Source organism: Nyctereutes procyonoides, unplaced genomic scaffold, assembly GCF_905146905.1.
Source record: "Nyctereutes procyonoides isolate TBG_1078 unplaced genomic scaffold, NYPRO_anot_genome, whole genome shotgun sequence".
In the NCBI taxonomy this organism is placed as follows: Eukaryota; Metazoa; Chordata; class Mammalia; order Carnivora; family Canidae; genus Nyctereutes; species Nyctereutes procyonoides.
The window spans coordinates 21,942,500-21,968,875 of record NW_026575131.1 but is presented as its reverse complement, the minus strand read 5'-3'; the positions used below and the strand labels follow the sequence as shown (position 1 = coordinate 21,968,875).

At 38.2% G+C, this 26,376-nt stretch overlaps 1 protein-coding gene across 10 annotated transcripts in view; it reads left to right on the top strand.

The window, feature by feature from the left end:
* MITF (melanocyte inducing transcription factor) overlaps positions 1-26,376 on the top strand; it is a 217,297-nt gene that overhangs the window by 127,589 nt on the left and 63,332 nt on the right. For 7 of the 10 annotated variants that reach the window (XM_055343180.1, XM_055343182.1, XM_055343192.1 and 4 more), the window contains exon 2: positions 791-1,040. In XM_055343180.1, coding sequence (XP_055199155.1) covers positions 791-1,040 — 250 coding nt within the window. The remainder of the gene's footprint in view (positions 1-790; positions 1,041-26,376) is intronic. The other 3 variants (XM_055343181.1, XM_055343183.1, XM_055343188.1) reach the window with 1 other exon arrangement.

The following is a 26,376-nucleotide window of genomic DNA, read 5'->3' as shown; positions in this document are numbered from 1 at the left end:
TAACTTAGGACTAGTGTTTAAGCTTTTTCTGTAATTTTGGATAGAGCAAGCACCAAAACCATTAGAAGTAGGACGCATGGGGAACTCGCAGACACATGTAGGAGAGAGCTTGCCAAGATGAATCAGGAGAAAAGACGGTACAAAGAAAACCAGACAGAGAATTGCGTTGTCAAACCAGCTCGTCCTGTGCCCCCTTTCCCGAGTGTGAAGTTGAGCCCAGTGTTCACATTCTGGTCAAAATGTTTCTTTCATTAATGGTTTTTACTTCCCATATCCTCACAGAATTTCCTCACGATACAGTTCACCTTTCCTTTAAATGATTTCAAGTTAGTAAACATCGTAGACCTCTTCAAGGAATTTAGATAATGTGTAGGAGTAGTTATTTGGTTAGATTCAGTTATGAAAAAGCAAATCAAGCAATTTATTTTTAAATGTGGAAATCTGGGTGCCATTAAGACGCACTGCTTCTTGGCACTTCATATGGCGGCGCTATATTTGGTGGTGATGAGTAGTATGTGGTATAAAATGTTAAAAAAAAATTAAGCCTCATGATAAAAATGCCTAGATGCAATCAAGCTGACTTATTTTAATTCAACTCCTAATGACTTAAATCCTGTCACCTCTTGGTTTTCAATTACGTGGCATACCATTCTGCAACTTGATTATCTTTGCACAAGATCATTTCATAGTTTGGTACAATTTAGGATATCCCCCGAAATGCAAACGAAAGGTCTCATTAGGAAACTAAATGTTGTGCCCTTTTTTTTTTTTTTTTTTGGTTTTCCCACAGCAGTTCCGAGGAGCATCCTGGGGCCTCCAAGCCTCCGATAAGCTCCTCCAGTATGACATCACGCATCTTGCTACGCCAGCAACTCATGCGTGAGCAAATGCAGGAGCAGGAGCGCAGGGAGCAGCAGCAGAAGCTGCAGGCGGCCCAGTTCATGCAACAGAGAGTGCCTGTGAGCCAGACCCCAGCCATAAACGTCAGCATGCCCACCACCCTTCCCTCTGCCACCCAGGTGCCGATGGAAGTCCTCAAGGTACGTGTCACTCTTGTCCGTTGGGCCAAGCCCTCTTCCAGACCAACATTTTCCATTTCCTAGGTATTTTGTTTACCGGAATGTGTTTTTGGTCAGGTTAACCCATCTGAATCGTATTGGTCTTGTTGATGCCAACTCTACTAAGGCTACATGACTTTGCATGTCCGAAGAAGGGTGCAAAGTAACTGCGAATTTAGTAGTAGCCTTCACTAAATGGAGGAAGAGTGTTGATGCTCCATGAGAAATAGCAGGTGCGAATAGGTGTCTGTTGTAATGATACCTTTCAATTTATTTTCTTTGGGAAAGTTTCAAAATGTACAAGTTACCTGAAATGAATCTCTTCTAGTAACTTCATGTATTTTTTTCCCTCCAAACATTCCATGGCGATCCTTTAATTTTCTTCTTTATTTAGTAAGTAATCTTGGCTCTGGAATCTGACTGTTTTAGAAAGTCTCTTCTGGGATAAAACTGTAGGAGAGCTTTCTTCACTTTAATAACCAGAATGCATAATCCTTTAACTGAAGTGGTCTGTTTGGGGGCTCTTTGATTTCTTGTTAGAGTAGAAACTGCAGGAGCTTGTTAGCATCATTCTATCAGGGACATATAGCTTCCTAATTACTGGGGAAAACTGTAACAAGTCTAAGAATAGAATCCCATCTCACACATGTGTCCTCCACATCACACTGGGATGTACTCCTTGTTTAAAGATAAACATTCCAACTCTTAAATATGACTGATGCAAGGAAAGCTAAAAGGAAACTAAGGGAACTTTTTTTTTTTACTTAAAAGAACATTTTTTTAACCCATTCACCTAATTGATTCATTCGGAAGAGTCCCAAGTGTTACTGTTCATTAAACAATGTGAACTTTACACACTGGTGATTCATTGTTGGTCTCTGCATTCATTCGTGTGCTCAGAAAAAAACATCTCCCACTATTTAAAGTTGACAATTAAAGTAAATAGAGAGATGATGTGTTATAACTGGAAGCAATGTATGATTCTTACCAGGAACTAGGAAAGAGTCTTGAAAAACAAATTTAAAGTAAATTGCATAGACTTTTAAAATGTAGTTATGAAAGAATGAAGCTCTTCCCTGAAAAAAAAAAAAGGCAGAAATTTTGTGAGGCAAAAAAGATCCAAACAGTTTAGCATAAAATATTACTCTGATGTGATTGAAGTTCTGGGTATTGCTACAATTAATGGATATTTTGTTCCCCTGCTCCCCATCCTCATAAAACCGTAAAAGCATTTTGGGAAGAGATGATGCATTAAATCTTTCTGTTCTGCTAAGGTGAAAATTGGCAATCATTAAATTTTTATAAATTTAGGATTTACGTGGTCTAGTGTTCACAGGAATCACAGTTGTTTTGTCTATGCCTTTTAAAGTTAGATGAATTTAAAATTATATGAATTAAATTATAATGTGGAGAAATATGTCTATTTTATTCACCTTAATAGTCTACTTTTTAAATGTGAAGGCTATGTTGTAGAAGAGATGACATGGATTTGTGTAGTAGTGATTTGTGTCCAATTCAAAGGTAATGTTTCATATTGTGTTAAAGTATATTAATTGCAATCAGTATTTCTCTAAGGCAGTTACAGGTGATGGTGTGGAAATCACCCATGCAGATGCGTTGAAATACCATCTCTGTATCATCTTAAAAATGAGTGTCATTCCTAAATGCTTTTATTACTTAAAATGTTATTTTGAAAATGCTTAGGATGAAAATCTGTACCATGTGGTTTGAATAATATACCCATTTTTCTTCATATGTTGGTGTGTCCTGGTAGCAGTGGGCTGAGCTACAATCTTCAATTTAGGTATCACAGAAAAATGTCCAAAATTAAAGCACAAATAAATTATTAGAAGTAGGAGTCCCAATCTAACTAAAAATGAGCAATTGGTATATCTATATTTCAAGCTGAATATAGTTTATCTTTATTTAACTTGTGCATTTTTATACTTCAGCATATAAAGTAGAAAAGTGTGTCATATAAAAAAGAAAGTATAGTTGGCATAGCAATGCAGATGGGTTTGATAGATGTTTTAGACAGATTGTAGTACCCTTTGATAAAAGACTAAATAAAAATATGTAATTTCCTCTCAAATGACATTCTAAGAAATTGAAATAATATTTTTGAGGACCATAGTGTGTAGGGGATGTTGTTAGATAATTAAGGACTTTGTACTTGACAATAGTTTACCTATTTTCAAAACTTTTTATATAAAAATATTATTACGAAATATTTATTATAGAAAGGTGAGAGAAATATGGTCTTATTTTCTTTTCTCTTTTATGTTTTTAAATTATAAGCATAATTTTGTAAACTTAAATGGTTAATATATTAAAAACAGTTAATTTGCTTAATCTTGGACCATTTTTCTACGAATATACATTTTCAAGGAATGAGTAATTAGTGGGTATAGTAATTGACTACGTTATGATACAGATTCTGTTGAATAAATATTTTTTCATAATGTAGCCTGAGTAAATTCCTCATTTCATTTTTGACGATTTAAATTGCTAAACCGACATACCTGCTTCTCAGTGAAGGTAGATGTATACAGTCAGATGTAGTAGCATGTGCTAGAGAATCCTGGTTAAATCTCCCCATTTCTACTGGTTTTTGAGAACTTGATAGATCACATACATAAACTCGTTACCAGCATTTTACTATCAGTGGGTTGAATGATTTTGAAAAGCTAGCTTCATGTTTTCAGGTTAATTCCTTTTCTTGGCAGAGTTAGGCTTAAAAAAATGGAACTTACAAAGCATGTTTAAAAAATTGTTGACAGCTTCCTGTAAACTTAAGGCCAGTCTTTGGAATTCAGAGTAGGGGGTGGAAATTTGCATTACTACTTATTCCTCACATTTTCACCATTTAGTGTGTAAATTGCGAAGCTTTGTGGGATTAGCTTCTTGTTTCTATATTTAATTACTTTGTAGCTTTCTTCTTATTATTGATTTTCATGTTGGGTGATATGGACTGATTAGTCTTACTGTTGTATTAGGTATATTGCCCGGATTTCTTAAAAACAACCTGACTCAATTGGGTATTATAATTTAAGGATGCTTCTTTATCATAAATTAACCAGCACTTAGTGTATGTAATGCATTATTCATCATAGTGAACACACCTTGTATTTCAAATTATCAATTAACAAGAAAGTCATCAAGAACCAATAATGGAAGCAGTCAGTGTCTTCAACAGGTGGGTTTCGTTGACATGGAAGTCATGCAAATCATAGCTTTGCAGTTTGATCTAGTTTCTTTCAAACAAACGCAGAGAAACCAGGAGTGGGCCCTGCGGATACATGTCAGGTCCCATAGCTAAAGAAGCATCACAGTGCCAAGCACTGTGTTACCTTCCGCACACTCACCAGGCTTGTGTCTCGCGGTCTCATCTGTAATGCTGGCTGATTGGAGGAGCACCTGGTTGCTCTGATCTTGAACTGGCAGGTTCATCAGAATTTCTCCCTTTGTTCCCTCCCACAACATGGGCTCTGACTGCTCTTAACTTGAAAACATTAGTTTATACATTGAAGACATTTCTCTGTTCAGAATTTTGTAGGGAATTGCCAATGCTTTCCCTTCCCTCCTCCATCCCCTTCTTTTCTTCACCTTGGAATTAAAAATTTAAAGACAAAGTGTTCTCTCTGGACTGGATGGTACATTGAAATTTTGAGTTCTGCTTTGGGAGAAAGGTTTTATGAATTTAAAAAGAAAAAGGATATTTTTGTAACTTTAGGCTATTTTAAATAGTTTGCAAGACTATTTTAAATTTTTTTCCTTTTTATCTTGGATAATCCAAGAAATTGGGCAGATTGCCACAAAATTTGAAATGGCGCTTGCTGGTATATGAAGTCTACAAACACTTTGCCAGGGCCCACTATGTTGTAAACTCAATTTACTTGATTGTGTAATAATACGGGATTCCCATTCAGATAGTTACTCTGGTGAGTTAAGATAGAAGTCCTGCTTCCTTGTCACCTTGTTCTACACTCAGTATTCCATGAGATTTCATTAGTTAGGGAAAGGTGGATGACTGAATTGCTGGCCTTTGTCCATAACTCCTGAAGAATACCTGGTGTAGAATTTTGAAGGTGTTGCTTCTCCTTTAGGTTAATACAGAAACATGAGAAAAGGTGTGTAGAGTTCCTGTGGGTTGGTGGATTGGAGATTAGCAAAAGGGACTATTTGCATACTCCACTATGCATTTATATTTTGTTCCTGATTTATTTAGCTGGGAATACAGAACCTAATTTGCATCATGGTGGCCACAGAAAGCAAGAACAGGTACGGCATGTCTCAGATAGGCTTGGGTTGTTCCTCTTAGTTAGGGAATCTGTTGCTATAGGTGCTGCCACCAAAAGAAAGGACGTCCAAGAATTCTTCTAGTACTATAGTCTGTGAGCTGTCACATACTTATTCTTGTTCATCTGTGATCCATCGTATGTTTTTGTCTCTAGACAGTGTGACATACGTATTCTGTAAGCCTTGATTTCAGAACTATTTATAAACTTTAGTGTCCTTTCATTTTTGGATCAAACTTAGTGTCTGGAAGGCCACATCCTTCTTCAGAGGGGAGCAAACATACTCCAGGTTCAAACAGCTTTTCATCCTCCCAGAGACTTCATTTGCCTACAGGGTCTTTGAGTCTCCTGGTTGTATCACTTTGATGTGTTCAGTGTGACACATAAGATAATTTTCTTTCTTTTTAAAACTCATTTTTACTGATTTTTAAAAAACGTAGACCATGTTTGTTAACATGGAACCAAATTTAACAGCAGGGAAGAAAAATCCAACAAAAACTCTCCCTTCTTCTCTTCCTCTTACCTCTTCCCTCCCTCAAGCTCCTTGGAAGGAGCTGTGCTTAGTGGTTTAGGATACAGACTCCCTGACCTCGGCTGTTTTCCCACTCCACAATTGCCTTTTGTGGGAGTGAGTTCTGGAGAAATATATTAGGCAGTTTTGACCAGGTAGACGTAAATCTTGTCTTTCTCTTTGTTCATGTTTACAAATCAAGCAAAAGAAATAGAATTTCTTCTTCTGGATTCTACTATGAGTCTCTTGCTTTAAACTATTCTTCCTAGTGTGGGGACTTCTTACTCTGTGTTTGGAAAGCAAACTTTAGGCTATTTTAAATAGTTTGTAACTTTAGGCTATTTTAGGGGTTACAGGTATGTGCTAACTTCCATGAGCACTGACTGATGAACTATTTGCCTCTCATGCTGCTTACAAGCCCCTGTGGGTAAGGATTTAGTCATCTCAGGGCTGGCACACGAAGGTGCTCCATTGACTTGTCTTACATTGGTAAAATCAAACTTAACACAGGCTAAGTAGTGTAAGACTATCTGTAAATGTATGTTGATTAATTTGAGATGTTGTTTTCATCTGCACTGCTTTCAATGACTAGTAACTAGAAATGCTGGTGAAGAGAGTCATTTCTGCTTAGATTTATAGGCTTGGTCCACTTAAATGGGCAGGCCCATGGGGAGCAGCAACCATCTAAAACAAAATATTTAGTCTTGACACAGCTAAGTGTATGAATTAATTCCACCTTTCTGAAAACATTGAAATATCGGCTCTAATCACCTGTTCACGTGGCAATATAAGCACAAAATGTAAACAATTTCTCCTCGTATGACCACAATGCTATTTTTATGTGGCCGAGGGATAAAATAGAATCTGGATGATTTGATTTCCTTAGGTTGTAGATAGGCTAGCTGCACGCAGCGAACACCTGGACCTTGCAGGTTTGGGAGGGACACTTTCTCTTTAAGCACAAGGATCTTTATCATCTTGTCACTGAGCCACTTTGCAACCACCGAAATCATCTTGTGGATTGTGAGCGGGTGCCTATTCAGCTCCTTTTCTTCCTGCTGTTAAAAGAAGCCATGCTAATAGATGTGTCTTTGTTCATTGATGCAGTTCTCATAATTCAGTACTAGTGGAGGTTAGGGTGGCATCTTATGAAGAATATTAAGGTCTGGGGCCTAGGATTGACAATTCAAGTGGGTTTTTTTTTTTATTTGGCTATGAATGGTAATTTCTTTTTAATGTGATGGGATCTGTCGAGGACGCATCCTTAACAAGGGTAATCCTGCCCCCCAGAGGGCAGGGATTGGTCCTTGGAGGGCAAGAAGTCATAGATGTTATAGTGGTTTGGGCCTCTAAAGGACCCTAGTATATAAAGTTTATATAGGTGCCCGTTAAAATTTCATGGGTGTGAGATTGAGGAGAGGCAATTTGGAGAAAAAACTGTCCAAAAAGGCTCCTAAGGGAGGTGATGATGAAAAAAAGGTTGAGAAACATTCCTGTGGAGTGCTTAGCACTTTGCTCAACTCCTCTCTTTGTTTAGAGAACACTTACCGAGGCTCTCATAAATGGGACTCCTACATTCCAGTCCATCTTTGTCTCCCCAGGAGAACTGTTGGAATATCGGTCATGCTTGTCATATCCAGCATCGTTATGTCACAGATGTGGGAAATGAGGCAGAGGCTAAGCAGCTCATCCAAAGTTGGGGAAGCAGGTATACAGTCTGCATTTGAACCCACTCAGTTAGACTCCATGGCTCAAGTTGCTTAACCATTGATGTAGTATCCCACTTAGAGTAAATGGCCCGAGAAACCTCAGGAGGGAGAAGTAACAGTGTCATTCTCTCAGGTGACATGGTAGCCTTGGACCTGTGGCAGATGTTTATTACACAGCTTCAGGCCACAGCTTAAAATTTTAAAAAGAAATAGTGGTGTATTTAATTATTATTATTTTAATAGTGGTGTAGGGGCCCTGGCTGGCTCAGTTGGTAGAGCGTATGACTCTTGATCTTGGGTTCATGACCTCATGTTGAGGATAGAGTTTACTTAATAAAAAAATAAATAAGTAAATAAAAAAAGAGATTCCTGGTGTCAATGCAGTGTTGCCTAAAGCAATTTGGAGGAGGAAAGACCGTGACTATACAGACATTGATTATCAGCTGTATTGGGTTGTTGACTAAATACTTCATATTCTTTATTTCATTTATTCCTCTAGCAACCCTATGGGCTGCATAGAATAGGCCTCATCTTCCAGATGAGGAAACTGAGGCACAGGCTCCACACCCTACCCTATCTACTTATAACCACATCCTGTGCTGCCTCTGCATTTTCTATAGAGCTCAAGGACATGCAAGGACATACTCAACACTTCTGAAGAATCATCAGTAACAGAATGTGTTAGAGCAGAGTGGGAGCTCCCACTCAGAAGCTATAGAGGAGCTTTGTAGGTTTAATGGAAGGATACATGATCTGACACATTTAGAATTATTAAGAGGCCATCTATATTGAATAATTAGAGTGGATCCCTGAGTCTCCATGATATACCATATGAAAGATCTGGATGTGTTCTTACTGTATAAAAAGAGTGCTCAGCCACACTGACCACAATGGCAATTTAGGGTTTAGTTATAGTATCACTATTGGACAAAAAAACCCCACTATATTGAAAGTTTCTGTGACAACATTCAAAAATCATAACTCAGGATCACCTATGTTCTAAAGATCCTGTTGACTCAAGCTATCACAATTCATGTCCTTTATAGCTATGTATATTTTAATAATGTGTTTGTTTTGCAGTAAATTGCTTTTGAAATATTGATTTTGATGGACTCACACAATCTTTTAATAGGAATTTTCTCCTGAAATTACGGTTGCATTTATAGTTTTCCTTACCCTGTCCCCTGCAGTATTATAGCTTTTAACACTTAAAACTGGAGCTTCAATTCTGATTATTTTTCAGTTTGCTTTTAAGTGAATAATGTCAGCTGTAATAAATCTTATATTACTATACAGAAAGGTCACTAGTCTTCACAAATGTTACCTACTTATTCCCTGCAATGAGAGGAAAGACTTAGATTTGAAAGACCACGTTCTATAAATACACCCTTGAACAACAGAGATTATGGACATGTGTAAGCACAATCTAATTTTACCATTGCCCTACTAAAATAAGTGGGCGGGATCTGTGTTTAAAAATATGTAAATCAGCATAATGGCTTTGTGCAAGGTTATAGCTGCAATCAGTGCTAGACTATTAGCTCTTGTCCTGAATATGTCTCTTTTTATTGACTTCTTTGAATATCATCTTCAGCTTTAAGGAAAATGGAGTCCTTGACAATACACTAGTCTTTCAGACCTTGTTTATGAAGTTAGATATTTTTCCGTATTAATTTATAATGTTGCACAAATAGGATGAATCAAAATGGGAGTATATAAAGCAGATGAAGTAGGAGGCTGTTAGAGAGTAGTCTTAGAGGGTGTTAGAGAGTAGTCTTAGAAAAAGAATTGATTTAAAATCATTCTTTTAAAAAATGATATTTTAGTAAAGGGTCTAGATAAATCTATACCAAAACTGTTTCTACTAGTTACCTCTGGAGTGGGTTTTGGGATTGGAGATGGTGGTGGTCAAATGCTTTATATTTTTATTAGGAGAGTGTGTGCATGCATTCTTAATATAATTAAAGTGAGTGTCTCCAGTGCATTTTATTGAGGAGCCTTGACAAAGTTCTCTTCACTCCCGACTTTCTGAGTATAGTTCGTCTGTTGGATGAGTTGACTAGACCTGCACACATCCTTGTAACTCTCATGGCCTTTCCCGCAGGAAAGATAGCAAGGTATACTATGGTCCTGAAAATTAAAAATGAAGAAAAGAATTTGAATCACCAGGTTGTGAATAATTTTCAAAAGTAGTTAAGAGGCCCGACATGAAAAGCAAAATTAAGATCTCTGCTACCTTACCACCAGGCATAGCTTTGTTGTAATCTCCCCCGTTGGCCCTGAGTTTTGTATAATTAAAATTTAGGAGCTAGAAATTTTGTTGAGACTTAATTAGAAGCGACAAACCAGAGACATTCCTGCTGGTTAGGAAGGGCTTAAGAAATTCTTATTGGCTAAATTACAAATATGTAACATTTTTTTCTGAGCACTGCATGGTAGTTCAGACTGCCTAAAGGTGACAAGATTAGCTCTGTTTTTCTAGTGAAGTAGTAAAAATTAGATTAATAAGTACCAGGCAAAGAACCTTTTCTTTTTTTCGAAAGAAATCTTACCTTGAGTACTTCTGGCTGTGGAGATCGGTGCCTTAATTAGCCACATGTTCTTTTTACCTCCTGGGAAATAAGTATGGGATAAAATTGGGGATCAAGACGTAGACGCACATTGACTTAGCACACGCCGCTAAGTAATTCATCAAGGAATGTTGGTAATTAGTCCTGCCTCTTTCAACTCTTGGCTTATTTCATAAAACCAGTTGATTTAAAATAATGCCTGCTGATTTATTACCAACACGTTTCAAGCCTGAGACTTGGCTCTTAAACAAAAGCGATATTGTGCTTTTGGATGGAAATGCGCCCTCTTGTTTTTGTGTTTTTACAAATTCTGAAGGGCCATTTTATAGGTCCCTGTTAACTTTGTTGTGTTTGCTTTTACCCCATTCAGCATTTTACTGGGTTTTCTTTTGTCTCTTAAGAAGAGAAAGGGGGAGCAAATTAAAAAAAAAAAAAATCCAGGCTCTTGGAGGTTTTGGATGTGAGGTGCTTGTCAAAGTGTATCGGCTCAGTGTGGTTTGATGGAATTTAATTGGAATCCCTCGTCTGGTAAGACAGGCTGTAGTAATGGCCTTTGCTCCTCCTGCATTGTTAAGTGTTTGGTGATATTTATGACAGGCAGGTTAATCTGAAAAGATTGAATTTATGAGAAGTACAGAACCTTATGACTTCAGCCTGGTAGTCTCAACATACATACAGTGCAGTAAATTATTATTTGGATGCTAAATTTCCATTCGTGCCAACTGGTATACTTCTTTACACTTTGGGGATGCAACCATAATCAGTTTCCCTTTTGAAAACCTAGGATCAGCTTGGTACCAATACTTAACTAGGAGACTGGGCAAGTTTATTATTCTCTCTGGGCCTCACTGTCCTCATCTGTGAAATGGAAGTCCTAGTACCTGCTCCGGAGAAGTTTTCATGAGAACTAAATGAGATTGTTCACCTAAATCAGTACTGCCCAGTAGACGTGGAATGTGAGCCACATATGGCAATTTAAGTTTCTTTGTGGTCACGTTAAAAGCGCTGAAAAGAAACAGGGAAAATCAATTTAATAATATATCTTATTTTACCCAGTATATCCCAAGTATTATCATTTTAAGATATCATCAATATAAAAATTATTAACAAGATCTTTTCACTCTTTTTATTTTTCGTAGTTAAGTCTTCATACTAGGTTTTTCATACCAGGTTTTCAAAACCAAGTGTGTATTTTACATCTGCAAATACCTTTCAATTTGATGCTAAATTTTCATCAGAATTACTTGACCTGTGTTTAGCTTCTCTGAGATTTACAGTTGAAAAAGTAGATTCATATACCCAAGTTGTCTCAAATATATTTAAAAGATTTCTGATAACAAAATTGGGTATCGTCTTTAAATTTGGTTTTAAATGAAATAAAAATGAAAAATTCATTTCCTCGGTCACATTGTTGGCCACATTTCCAGCACTATCAGTAGCTACGTGTGGTCTGCAGCCTCTGTGTTAGCACAGACCTGAAGCATTTAACACAGTGTCAGATGGATGGAAAGTGCTCAGTAAATGATTCTGCTTTATTGTTGCTGATAATGAATGAGATAATAACTTCTAGTTACTAATTACCTAAATATAGTAATTAATATCATCTCCATGTTAACACCTTTCTGTGCCTCCATGACACCTGCCCAATACAATTGGTTCCTCATGGCCTCCTTCCTCCCCTCCAAAGAGAACATAAAAAATTTAATCCAGATTTTCCTTTTCACAACCCTTTGGAACCCACGTTAGCTGACATAACTCATGTATGGTTGATATTTTGTGTCAAAAACAGCCTCTCACAGGAGAGCACAGTGAAGAGTCAGCCTTGGTGATGTGGCATTTGGACCTGTCTCTGCCAACAGCCTTCCATTCAGGCCTGAGCTCGGTAACAGCTCTTGACTTGTTAGTCACACGTCTTGTTCCTGCTCTCAACCCGATTTCTTTTCAAACCTCGACATGTCACACTTACCTAGTTCCTGTCTAGCGTGTTCAAGATGTCTCAAACCCTAGGAATATATAAGCATCTTAACATTGATAAAAATGTCCTTGATGCAGAAAAAGACATTGAAGAAAAAGGAGATTGGTTAATCCTAGGATTAACTAATGTATGATTAATTCATTAGTAGCTAAATTAACATGTAGGTTATTGAAAACTAGTTTTTTTTGGTGGGGTTTTATTTATGATTTTTGTCCATGCTCATGTTGCTAAGGCAACTTTTTCTCCATTAACTTACAGTATATTTTTAGGCATTTTCAGCACAGCTAATAATTCAGTGAAACCATTTTTCTTTGTTTTCTTATTCACTGGGCACCCAAGTTTTCTGTTTTGATACCAGTTTTGACCATTTATTAAACCAGAAATAATACACCTAAAATGATAATTTATATTTTATTAGATACCTCGTTATTCCTCATGCAAACAATGAGTTGATTATACTGGAATTAATCTGTGTTGGAGAGATTTAATTTGTTCTTTATATAATACCAAAAGCCTACAAAGTAGCATTCTTGTTCAATTACAAGTAAGAAAGTCAGGAGAGCAAAAATATTAACTATGCTGTGACTTCCAGAAAGAAAAATCGTTGTGTTGTTAGATTTTATGATTTCCTTTGCTTGGAGTTATATATTTTTGAAATATTTATTATTTATTTTGTTATCTTAATGTAAATTAATAAACACATAGGCCATTATATAGTTGATACAATTTTCCTAATAGCTTTCCAAGTTCGTATTAAAATCATATACATCAAGAGTTTTTCAACTCATTAATTGGCATAATCTTGATAGAATTCATAATTTAGCATTAAGAGTAGGGGTCATTGTGCCCATTTTTATTGACACCTAAGACCATTGATATCCCTTAGACAGGGGGAACGCCATAATATTCTGGAAGGACATTTAATCTTGCTGTAAACTTTTATTCAGTTTGACATGAGCTAATATGTGTAGAATTTAACCCTATATGGTGTCTCTGGGAGAATATTCTGTAACTCAGTAATTCTCAAAGTGTGACTGAGGGACCTATAGCCCCTGCAATGTCTGGGAGCTATCTAGAAACGCAAATTCTGGGTGCCTGGGTGGCTCAGTTGGTTAAGCGTCTGCTTTTGGCTCAGGTCATGATCCGAGGGTCTTGGATCAAGCCCTGAATCCTGCTTCTTCCTCAGCGAGGAGACTGCCTCTGCTTCTCCTCCTGCTTGTGCTCCTGCTTCTCACTCCCTCTCTCTGTCAAATAAATTGATAATATCTATATAAAAAAAATGGAAATACAAATTCCTTGAGTCTATCCCAAACCTGCCCAGCCAGAAGCTCTGGGAGCGGGGCCATTATTCTCTGTTTTAGCCAGCCCTCTAGAAGATTCTAATGCATGCTTATGTTTGAAAATCACTGCTGTGGAAGTCTGGAGGTTAATTTGTAAGAAACCTAAGGAAAATTGGGAAATGCTAGTACAAATAAAATCGACCAAGTTTCTTTCCTCTAGGGCTTCTTAGATCTATGGTAAATATGTAAAGAGTTGTGGCAAATTTTCAACAGTGGTACAATACGTAGGCACTTATTTGAGAAGAGGGGAGGAGGAAGACAAGCAAAGTGGTTGTTGCTTTCAGGTAAAATTGATAAGTAGAAGTTGCAAAATAGTGGTGCCTGGGTGGCTCAGTGGATTAAGCGTCTGACTCTTGATTTCAGCTCAAGTTACGATCTCAGGATCCTAAGATCCAGCCGTCTGTCGGGCTCTGTGCTAGCTAGGTGTGGAGCTTGCTCAAGATTCTTTCTCTTCCTCTGCCCCTCCTCCCCCCACCCTTGCATGTGCTCGAGTTCTGTCTCTCTGTCTAAAAAAAAAAGAGAAGAAGTTGCAAAATACTCAGTGGCTCTTTAGAGCCCTCTGTGTGCGTGGTACATCCCATTATATGCATATACTTGTGCAAAGTTGATAAAAATAGATTAATCCTGTAAAATCCCGCAGAGATGAGAAATAAGAAATTCTAAAATTACACAGTGATTCCTACTTTAAGCTACAGAAACCACTTGTGCCTTTGGAGGAGCTCTAAGGGGTTAATAAATCCATTGTCAACAGATATTAACTAAATTTATACCTCATTTGCATATATACCATACATCTCTTAAGTAAATATTGATGCTGCTGTGATGAAGTATAAATTGATAAAAAACCATGGATTTCATTTTCCCCCTTTTACACATTTTCTTAACAAAAATGAAAAGCACAACTCCTAATCAAATGGGGCCCTAAGGTATTTGACTTTTAAGAAAGGTTAAGAGCTACTTCTTTTTAAGAAACTTTTAAACTATCAAGTGTTATATAAATTCTACTTTTGGAAACTACATTCCTTTTGGCAAATTGGATTTAATGAAATGGTAACACAAAATGGCCTTTCAGAGTCCAAGGGACCCTAACATCTCTAATTTCACAAGCAGCAGGCTCTTGATGGGTCAGCCTGTGACATCAAAGGTCTTTACTGACGTGACCATAGTCTTGGCTTTGCCTTTTACACTGGTGCATTGACATCAACAGAAAGTGTTTTTCTTTCTTTTTTCTCTTCCAGTATTAGTTTTCTGCCTGAAGGCAGTATATCCAGTGCATGTGGCCAACTTGCCCCTGGTTGGAATAAAACAAAGGTTCATTTTTAGAAGCTCTACAGGAAAGACCAACTCTTTCTGTTGCTGGAGTCCTTTGCTTATACAGCCAGCATGTGGACCTAAGTCCAGCCTTCAAAGAGACATAGCTCACATAGGAGCCATCAAGTGTACTTTTCTTCCATCAGAAGATAAAGATTATGTTCTTATCTTCCTCCTACTAAGACGAGGAAATTGGAAATAACCCTAAGATGCCCCTGGCAAATTTCTGCACCGAAATTTTGCTTTTCTGGTGGAGTTACCATTTTTATTTTTTCTTTTTTTTAAAAAAGATTTTATTTATTTATTCACGAGAGACACAGAGACAGAGAGGGGCAGAGACAGAGACAGAGACGGGGGGAAAAGCCGGCTCTCTGCTGGGAACCCGATATGGAACTCTACTCCGGTACTCCAGGATCACACCCTGGGCTGAAGGCAGGTGCTCAACCACTGAGCCACCCAGGCCTCCCTAGTTACCATTTTTCAATTTAAATTCATTTACCCAGGGCAGCCCGGGTGGCTCATCGGTTTAGTGCCGCCTTCAGCCCAGGGCCTGATCCTGGAGAACTGGAATTGAGTCCCGCGTAGGGCTCCCTGCATGGAGCCTGCTTCTTCCTTTGCCTGTGTCTCTGCCTCTCTCTCTCTCTCTCTCTGTTTCTCATAAATAAATAAATAAAATATTTTTAAAAATTCACTTACCCAAAGGTGTTTAATTATGTGCTCTGCCTCTTGTCACGGGTAAAGGGTCTGGGATCCGGAGTTAGATTGGCAGTGTTCAAGTCCTTTCTGAACCATAGTTCCCTTGTCTGCATGACAAGGATAATAGAAGACCCTCATTCATAGGGTTACTGTGAGAAGCCAGTGACATGATGCTTGCAGAGCACTTGGGTCTCTACCTGGCACGGTATTTATTAATGCTGATCACTGTTGTCAGCATTTCAACCAAGGACACACACCAAGTCCTTTAGTGACTCAGCCACATAATGGGTGCTTGAGAAATGATTAAAAGGTTAACGCTTTGGCAAAAGGTGAGGAAAATTGATTCTACATAGGATCTGGAATTAATTTCTCCAGAGGTCTATGGGATGTATAAAGATTCTTTTAACTGGTAACTATTCAGTTACATTTCAGCAGCAAGGAATTTTTATTCTTAAAAATCATCTGGTGATACAGGTTCCCTTAACAGGGACTTTTTCTTGGAGGGGCGAGAGTGGGATGCTTGGCACAGTTTTTAACTGCCCCCCCCCCGAAATTACTTTACATCCATTACTTAAAATTACTTAGAAATTGTTCTGATGATTGACAGTAAAGGTTAAATCTTTACTTATAGAAAATTCTGAGGAAACTGGTATAAATTGGGGGTATATTTTAAAAATTTTAGTAGATGTTAGGCTATCAAAATGCTCCCTGATTCTGAGATTAAACTTTTACTTACAAGCTGAGAAGTCAGCAATTTTGGTTCTGGAACTCTGGTAAAATATAAGTGACCATATATGATTTTATGAGTTCACTTTTGAAGGCATCACTAATTTCAGGTAAGTGGTAATGTTAGGTAATGTTCAAAATACATTTAATCACAGCATCTCATCCACGAGCTCCAATACCTGCTTTATAGAGCCAGTAAACTGATGGAAATCTACATCTCTGTTCAGGAAATTTTTATTGTTAATCAAATTGCATAATTATTTTTTCTAGTTGCCAGGTATTTTGACTCACCTGCCATGGGGTTACTTGACTTCTTCCTTACATGATATATCCTTTTGTTTCTTGTCTAAGATCCTGCTGTCCCAACCCCATCTCTTAGAATATATATAAAATTTTAGTCTTATCTCTTTATTTTTTTGCCTTTTAGGAACCTGTGTCACCTTGAGTGTTCTGTACTCAACACTAGCTTACTCACTGACCTTTATTTTTTGCTAATAAACCATTTATCTTATTTCTATGATATGTATTATCTTGAGATAAGACCAAAGGCCATTGTCTTCAACCGATCTTACTTGCTACTTTACAATCAAAACTACAGCCCTGAAATCAAACATCGACCTGTAGTATGACCTTGGGATAGTTGCTTTCCTGTGTCTCAGTTTCCCCATCTGACCAGCTTGTCTCAGACTTGCCCCCTAACACTGGCATTCAATGAGCTGTCACTTCTTTTTCCTTGAGAAGCGCCCACCTACACATCACTGGAATTTAATTCGTGTAAGATGAAGACAACAAAGGACTTTGAAAGCCCTTGAAAGAAACATTAGGTGTTTTTTTTTTTTTTTTTTTTTTAAAGCATGAGCTACACAGAACAGTTACCATGACAAAGAACCTCAGTGTATATAAGGCTTAGAGGTCCACTGTAGTTACAGTGACCAATTTCTCCTTGAGGGTGGCAGGACGTGCGTTAGAAAACCTCTTGTATTATTATTTAGATATTCTTTTATTTTGCCTATATGTGCTTTACTTCCTATAATAATAGCAGTATCACTACTGGCTATCACTTACTGAGTCTCTGAGATGTTCCTGAGGCCTTGTGAGCATAGACCCAGCTCAGATGTGCTAGGACTAGATGATCAGGATGCACCCAGAGCTGCCATGAGTTTATTTGCACAAACTGCTTAAATATTTAATTAATATCCATCTTAAATATTTAATCATTAGGTTTACTAAACTCTAACATGAAAACTCATTTCTGACATAATTTGCAGTCACAGAATGTTTTATAGCTTTTATTTTCTTCCCTTTACTAAACAGAAAATGAGTGGAGGCTGAGGATGTTTGTTGGTGATTGATCTGCAAATGTGAGGACAGGTGTATACGATTCCCTTCTATAGATTTATTAGTTTTACTTTAGTTTTATATATTAATACTGATTTGAATTCTCTTGAGAAGAGAGAGAGTGTGTGTATGTGTGTGTTTGCAAGTTTTCTCTCAAAGGCTTTTCTTTGGGAAAAGAATTCAGGGATACTGCAATTCCTCCTTCCTTAAATGCACAAATCTGGAATTATGTATCTTGCCTTCGAATCTCAGCTGTCATTAGTAATCTTGGTCAGGTGAGCTAATCTGTAGTCTCAGTCTTAGTTTCCTTATCTGTAAAATGGGCATAGTGGCAGCATTTCCCCCCCCCCCCCCACGCCTGCCATCCTGTTTGTTTCTTTATGTTTCTTTAATGTGAGTACCTCTAGTGTTACTGGTAAATGAAGAACTTGTGCTAGTGTAACAGGGAATTCCTTTGAATTCATTCTCCACAGCATGTAAATGTTTGAAGCAGTCAAGAACAAGTTTTACATATTTAAAGAGAAAGCCTTAGCCATAGATGAAGACTTTAAAATAGGCAGAATGTCTACAAAGCATCTGCCCCTCCTGGAGGTTTAGAGGAATCCAAGCTGCAAGAACTGCTTGCCTTTTTCACCATGCTCCACTCTCCGGAGAAGATGAGTATGCAGAGGAAGCAGCTGCTAAGATATTTCTCTTTACAGTGACTCAGTCACTCACAAAAAAAGTTTATATCCAGGATCAGGTTGTAATTTTTAAAGAATTCTCTCTGTTAGATGGACTTACCATCCATGCGCTACCTTTTGAGGGGAGGAAGCAGGAGTCTTAGAGTTTAAAACTGTCTGTGAAGTTGGCTGAAAGTGCCAGTAGAAATTTAACCAGCTCATGTTGAATTAGGGTTTACTGATTGTTGTTATTCATGCTCTGGTTACAAAGGTCCAGAGGTTTGGAGAGGTCTGTCCTGAACCTCTTTTCCTATATGCCCTCGTATTTATAGTGTGTAATTTTGCAGAAGGTGACATTTTTTAGACTGGATAGATGGAGTTAGAGCAGAAACACCTGAATCAGCTCCAGAGTTGTGGTTGTTTAATGAATTAATGTATGTAAGGTGTGTAGCACAGCTCCTGAGGTGGTTGCCTTTGAGTGGAGTTCTGAAGGACAAGTACGAAAGAACTCAATAAATATTAGCCAGTACTAGTAAAGCCTTCTAACATTGAACGCTTCAGTTGGTCTGCCTGGTGGTGAAGTACTGTGAGCCCACAGAGGGACTGCGGTTCAGCACAAGAAGGTGAGGTGGCTAATGTTGAGTGGAGCCTTAAAGAACAAAGACTGGGATCAGGGAGCATGGCATGAGGAAAGGGACAAGTCAACAGTATATACTCTGGATCTTGGTGTGACGCAGTGAAATGCAAGATAGTAGAAGATGGGACCAAGAGAGTGTTGGGAGGTGAAGCTGGACAGGTGAGCAGGGACCAAGAAATGAAGCACCTATATGTGACCCTGCCAAGTGTGGATCTGACATTGTAGGTATTGGGTAGCTGTGGGTGGAATGCGTTTGCGTTTGTTTCTGTGAGTTGTTTCATTTATTTTCATTTTAGCAAAAAAGAGGGATGTTCAGATAGATGCCACTTGGAGCTGGTGGAGGTGGGGGATTCAGTTTTAGAGGAATATGATGGGAGGTGGGGATGCTCTCAAAATAATTTGGGGAGTAAATTATGAGAGCATTGACTCCAGAAGTCTTAAAAGACATAAGAAGAAAGCAGTGGTTAAAACAACCAAAAGAGGTAAAGTGAATGGAACCTTGTTAGAAAGGAGAAGGAAGGTAGCATGATACTATATATATTTTACATAGAGGAGAACTAAACATAATAGAGATGGGAACATTGGTCTCTATCAGGCCTTGGCAAACAATATCCCTGGCCATTTTCTGCCTTCTGCCTATTTCTGTAAAGTTTTATTAGAAGACAGCCATGCTCCTTCATTTTCATATGGTCTTAGGCTGCTTTCACAGTATGGTGAAGTGAGTAGTGCAACAGAGAACTCACGGCCCACAAAGCTGAAAGTAATTACTTTCTGGATCTTTATAGAAAAGAAAGTCTGTTGACCTCTGGTCTGTGCACATGGGCTTCCAATCTTTTGAGAGTTGGGATCGTATCTCTTTTATTCACCTCTGATCATGAGCATTTTACAGTATGTCCAGTATATAGTAAGGCCTCATAAATAAACTCTTACTGGATTAATAAATAATGAATGTGAATTATTGAATGAATGAGCAAAGTAACCAAGTTAAATCTACCTGATTCACAGCCTGTGCTTTTGCATTTATTCTGTACTCATTCTTCTAAAGCTATAGAGCAGGAGTTAATATATAAAATGAGTATTTGTTGAGTGCCACCAACATACAGGGGATTATTCTTGGTTTGAGGATTTTTATGTGCCGTCATGATGTTCACCACTAATAGAAGACATGAATGTTCATCACATTATCACAGAAATGGATGCACAGTTGCAGTGTCGGGGGGTAGCAGAAAAGACAGGGACACAATGTTATGGGAGCTAGTGGTGGAAGATTCAGTGTAAAAAGTCAGAGAGGACTTTCCTAGTTACCCCTGACCTGCAGTCTGAAGAGTGAGTAGACTTTAATTTGGTGTAGTGATGAGGGAAGAGTATTTCAGGCAGATCCATGTGCAGAGGCTCTGTGGCAGATGAGAGCAGACAAAAACAAAGAGAAAGCTGGCCGTGCTGGGGGTGAGACTGGAGAGATGGGCAGGGCTCTTGTGATTAGGATCAGGAATCCACCTGCTTCTTGAGCCAAGTCTGAACTTGAGCTACAAGTTTGAGACTCAGTAGTAAGTATTTTAATCCAGAGTATGGGTTTACCAGAGAGAGTGTTGTGAGAGAAGATGTAGGTTTTGAGAAGAACTCTGGAATACACCAATAGAGCGAAGGACAGGAGTATGGAGAAACGAACAAAACCTGGAGAATCTGGTATGGCAGAAAAGTTTTGAGGTGATCAATTGTAGTTATGTCATATATGTCCAAGAAATTAAGGATTGAAAAGTGTGCATTGTATTATTCAATTGGGAGATCAGTGGGACCTTTGAAAGAGTAGATTTGGGGCAGTGGAGGGGAAAGGGTGGAGCTGTCAACTTGTTGAGTGAATGAGCAGAGAGGAAACAGAAACAAGTGTATATTCATTCACTTATTCAACAAATAGTTATTGAGCATCTGTGTACTAGGGACCCAATGTTGAGCAAAACCAGATAGGGCCTTTGTTCTGGAGCTTATCGTAAGTGGGGGTGGGAGGTGGATACATAATCAAATAATCTTCCCAGCCCCACTCACAGAAGTGAACTAAGGTAAGTGCTATGAAGTAAAGAAAAAATGTTCTGTGAGAATATGAAACAAAGGAAAAGGGAGTAGTTTGAGCAGGGAAGAATCCTCTAAGTGATCGTGGAGCTGAAGGAAGCATAGGTGTTAGCTCTGGAGCCTGTGGTGAGAGAATATTTCAGAGCAGAGAAAAAGCTTGTGGCCAGGCCCTTGGTACCAGAGGGCTTGGCAGCTCCAGGATGCCAAGAAGTGAAGTCAGGATGGTTGTGTGCAGAGAGCGAGGTGAGAATGGTTACAGTATAAGGGTAAAAAGTAGACAAGGGCCAGAACATCTGGGGCTTTGTAGATGATCTTAAGGATTCTCATCCCAAGAGCAGTGGGAAGCCATGGAAAGGGATTGATCAGGCTAACCAGATTTAACCAGACTAAAATTTTAGGAAGTATAACTTACTATTTGTAGAGAGAATGTGAAGCTGTTACACCTTTCTGAACCAGTGTGAGCAGACAGTACTGAGAAGGATTCTCATTTCACGGGAAAGTCATTCCATTGTTTGAGAATGGGTGCTCTGAGGCTGTTGAGGGAAACATCACTTCATATCCAACCTATGCCTGCATGGCAAGCAACATGAAAATTTCTCCTGAAATCACTTGAAGAAAATACTCTTGAAGAAAAGAATGTGGACTCTATACCCTGTTTTATCAGGAGATCAGAATTTCTGGATCAGCCAATGTTAAGGCAAAAGGAAAGAGGTGCAGGTGACTTCTAAAAGGAATGATTTTGAGTGTCACTGGTTTTAGGCTTGAGTTACCTCCTGTGAGTTTCTGTCTGGGGACATGACTGCAAAGCAGACGAGTATTTTCAGAGATGTCTCTCTTATAAAGCCATTTATACACCTCCCTACTTCTGTATCCTGTTCTTAGATTTGATGAATCAAGAAAACTACGAAGAAGAGTTTGTAAGATGTCCACCGAGAAATCTTTGTTATGTTAAGAGAACTTGATCACCACTGGCTTGGATGGGGAGTAAGAAATGATAGTGTGAGGGGGGCTTCCTTGGCCACACTTCTGATCACAGTGGGTGGGTGGGTGGCCTTTTCTCTGCTCCCAGTCAAGGCTCCCCTCAACCAGCCTTGTTGCAGCTGGTTTATTTTTGCATCGCTGATAATCTTTTTCCACGGAATTAAAAAATCGTGATACCTTGCTGTCTTGTTCGTGCCTATATTCTCCTGTTTCTGAACCCTCTCTCCCTCTTTTTCCAACACTGTCTTCTTAATTAGTTCTGAAAAAAAAAATGCGTGGTACAATTACCTGAATTTCTTCTCATCCTTCCTGGTGCCTTTTAACTAAAACACCTCCCACATCTTTGTTCTTTATGCTCATCCTGATTGACTCAGGAGGTGACACTGGCTGACACTTGGCAAACCAGTGACCTTCTTTTCTAGCTGGAGTTGACGAAAGCTGATAAAAGAGGGTAGATAGAATCCTGCAGCCAGCCTTTTCTTTAGTAAAGAGGAAGCAGCTTAGGTGAATATATTAAGAGGAAATTGTGTTTTGAGTATTTGACTAGATCATTTGTTCAAGGACGAAAGTAGCATAATTAGGGCAAACCAAGAATGTGGGGGAGTGCTCACTAAGGGGAAATACCTATGGATAGAGTAAAATATGGCTGTCCAATGTCTATTTTAGAGATAATACTTTGTGAAAGTCCTGAATTTGTTATCTATTAAAATGAGAAGAATTGGCCTGGAAAAATAATACTTACAGAGGAAAAGTGGGCTTAAAGAATAGTAAACACCAGGAAGCCACCCATCTTTTAATATCTCCCCAGAAAAGTTGTTTCAATTAAAAAAAGAAAAAAAAACTTGTAAAGATGGAATGAGGTTCGTGTGAAGTACATTGATCTCTTTGGATGAAAGTTGCTACAGTGTAACTTTTATTTATGTATCACTTGGTTTGGATTGTAATTTCAAGCAGCATCCTCCCAGACCAGCTAGATAAAAGGAATTGCGTTTTAATTAAATTAGCAGCCTTATGAACTGATGTGATATTTAAGAATTTGATATTTATTGAGTCTTTGCCTCTATGTTAAAATTAGTAGTATTTTGCTTCATTTAGAGCCTATTTTTCTAAATATAAACAGTGTATTATTAATAATGCAAGTTTTATGGCTCTTTTAAATTAAAAAAATTTTTTTTGAAAAACGTCTTAAAGATTTCATTCATTCATTCATTCATTCATGCATTTAAAAGAGAGCGTGCCAGAGAGCACGAACTAGGGAAGGGACAGAGTTAGAGGGAGAAGCAGAGTCACCACTGAGCAGGAAGCCAGACTACTAAGACTCAGGACTCAATCCCAGGACCCTGAGATCAGTACCTGAGCCAAAAGCAGACACTTAACTGGCTGAGCCACCCCAGTGCCCCCAACTTATTTTTCTTAAATAACTGTTTTTGCTGTTGTCATTTTGCCAAGTTTTAGATAAATTTTATGGATCTGAGCACAGTCTTTTCAATTAGGAAACCGAAGTTTGGGCCATTATGCCACTGATTACTCTTCCTCTCATCCTCTATCTCTTTCATCCACCATAGTTCATATTTCTTTAAGATGACCTTTGACAGAGCATACTTAGAATGAATAGCCTGTGAGCCAGCGGAGATTAGTGATTGCTTAATTGTTTTTCTCCCTATGGCCCATGGTCATTTTGAGATAAGACAACTAGTCATATCCTGTCAATACCTCTACACATCAGCATAGATTGCAACCAGACGAAGAAACTAATTAATAACATAGTAAATTCCGAATCTAGGCCTTTAACATGTCACCACCTATCTGGAAGGACTTTGAGCCTACAAGATGTATGTATGCTGAGTATGTATGAGTATGAGTATGTATGAGTATGAGTATGAGTATGTATGCTGAGATATATGCTGAGTGTCGTAGCTTCCCATCCCTATGTCATGAATTGCTCACCTGGTGTAGGCAATTAATTGACCCATTTATCCCAGAATGTGTCAGCCTTGAAGGCACAAACTGGGAACCATCCATTCCATGGCCACTTAGGGATAGTAGGGACAGATGAAACCCTGGCCCAGTCTGGCAAGGTGGGAGCAAGGTGGGAGTAGCTCAGTTTGCTTTATATTGGAAATTGAGATGTGGCCCCATTCCAATTGGCAGTAGAGAGGGGGACCTCCCTTCTAGATTGTGTCTCTCATGTTTGGTGAAAATAAAGATAGAGGGGTGACCATCAGTGGAATTGAGACCTGTTACATTGGAATCATAAGATCTACTACAAAGAGGATGCCCGGATGGCTCAGAGGTTGAGCATCTGCCTTCTGCTCAGGTCATGACCCCGGAGACTGGGATCAAGTGCTACAATAGGCTACCAGCATGGAGCCTGCTTCTCCCTCTGCCTATGTCTCTGCCTCTCTCTCTGTGTCTCTCATGAATAAATAAATAAAATCTTAAAAAAAAATCTACTACAAAGAAATACATTCATATTGTGTGGTTATACTTTCCTTAGTTATTTCTTTTGCTTCTCCAGTGATGGATTATTGTCCTACATATTTTTTTCCACTTACATAAATTTTTAACCATCTCATACTTAATATATTTCTACTTAAAGCTTGGTTTTAACTTCATGATAACATGGATCTTTTCTCCTTAGCTTATTGCTGGGGCCTCAGCACCTAGAGAGTACTGAGACATATTGCAGCCTGAGGAAGTGTTTATGGAGTAGAATTACAGTTGAATTCATGACTCGCTTATTTCATGCCTTGATTTTTATGTTTGAGTGACCTAGCTGTCCAGTGGACTTGTATGGATGATTTATGTTTTCCTGCAAATGAAGAGTTAAACAGATAGCTCATAGGTTATTCTGGTATAAAATAGACCCCTTTGAAAACCAGCCTGAGGCCTTTTTTTTTTTTTTTAATATATGACGCTAGTTTGATCTTCTGACAAAAATACTACTTTTAATTGCTGTGCAGTCTTTAGTTATACTCATAACCTCTAGAACCCTGAGCTGGTAACACATTCAATGCTTTGTCTTTAGAGAGCTTGCTTTTTGACTTGGTTCTTGGCAGTCCGTGATATTTAATTAGAATTGCCTCTAGATGGAACATTTTAATATTTACTTTTACTTTAAAGATGAAAAAAATCCAAATGAGTTTGTTTTTGAGTTTTAATATTAGTTACTTTGTTTTCGTTTTGTTTTATTAAAATATATAATAATGAAAATAATACAATAATGATTTTTTTCTAACATGTTTCATCATTACCCATTTTGTTTGTGGAGTTCACAAGCTATGGTCTCTGAGTCTTCAAAGAGTTGAGGAACTAAATTGCTCTTTTAAGTTGACCACATTTTATGGGTTTTAGTTTCAATTATTATGAAACCATAGAGATAAAGATTTGATGTGTATCATAAGAACAGGTCTTTCCCTAGGATGTGGGTCTAGTGTGTGGTTGAGAACAGTGATTTCCAAACTACCAAATCATTGGGATACCCTGGAGAACTTTTAAAAATAAAGATAGCTGGGCTCAGACCTAGGATGTGGAAGTATTCTTTCAATCTTTATTTAAAAAAAAAAGTAAGAAAAAACTTCCAGGTGGCTTCTGATGATAAGCAAAGTCTGATTTAGAACACTGGATCAATGAGTTCAAGGTCATCGGCATGATTTGTCTGTTCGCCTATTGATTGTGCTCTGTTCTGTGATCTGAAACCTGTTTCTGACCCTGACCAACTCTTGGGTGATGGGGTGGCTGGGGTCATCTCTAAAGTCAGCTCATTTGGTTAACTACATCAAGCACCAGCCTTATCACTGGGGGCTTCTTTCTTATTTTTTTAAATCAGTGGTCAGCAAAAGGATGTTGTTGAGTTGACACTGACTGAGATTTAGCAGTCCTTTCCAGTAACCCTGAAGTTGGATTTAAGAAATTCAACTCCCTTCTAGAAGTCATAGCTTCTAACCATAAGTCATAGCCTTCGTTTGGGATATGTTTTGGGGGAGTCTGTTCAAGAGATGCTGGAATCAGTTCACTTGGTTTCTTATTTTGCCTCTCCTATATACTAGGAGTGTGATCTTGGATGCCAGATTACTTAACCTCTGAGAGCCTCTATTTTTCCTTTGGCAAAAAGGCAATAATAATGATGATTGTGTTGTAACACAACACACTATAGTAATAATGACTATAAGGTTGTTGTGGATAATGATGTAAGGTTATTGGAGATACAAAATAATGTCTCTGTGCAAAAATGTAAATGTTCAGTAATTGTTAAAGACTGGTATTATAACCCTATTACTACAAATTTTGAATTAAAACTCTAGAGACAGCTTGTCATCATTGGTTTAAAGCAGTGTTACCCATAATTGTTTATTAATTACTGTCTCCTTTCGTCCTCTCTGGAATCTTTATTCATTTCACAAATACTGATTTAGTACTATGTGTCAAGCAGAGTACTAGACACTGGGGATGCAGTGGTGAACAAGAGACAAAACATAAATGATAGCTTAAAACATT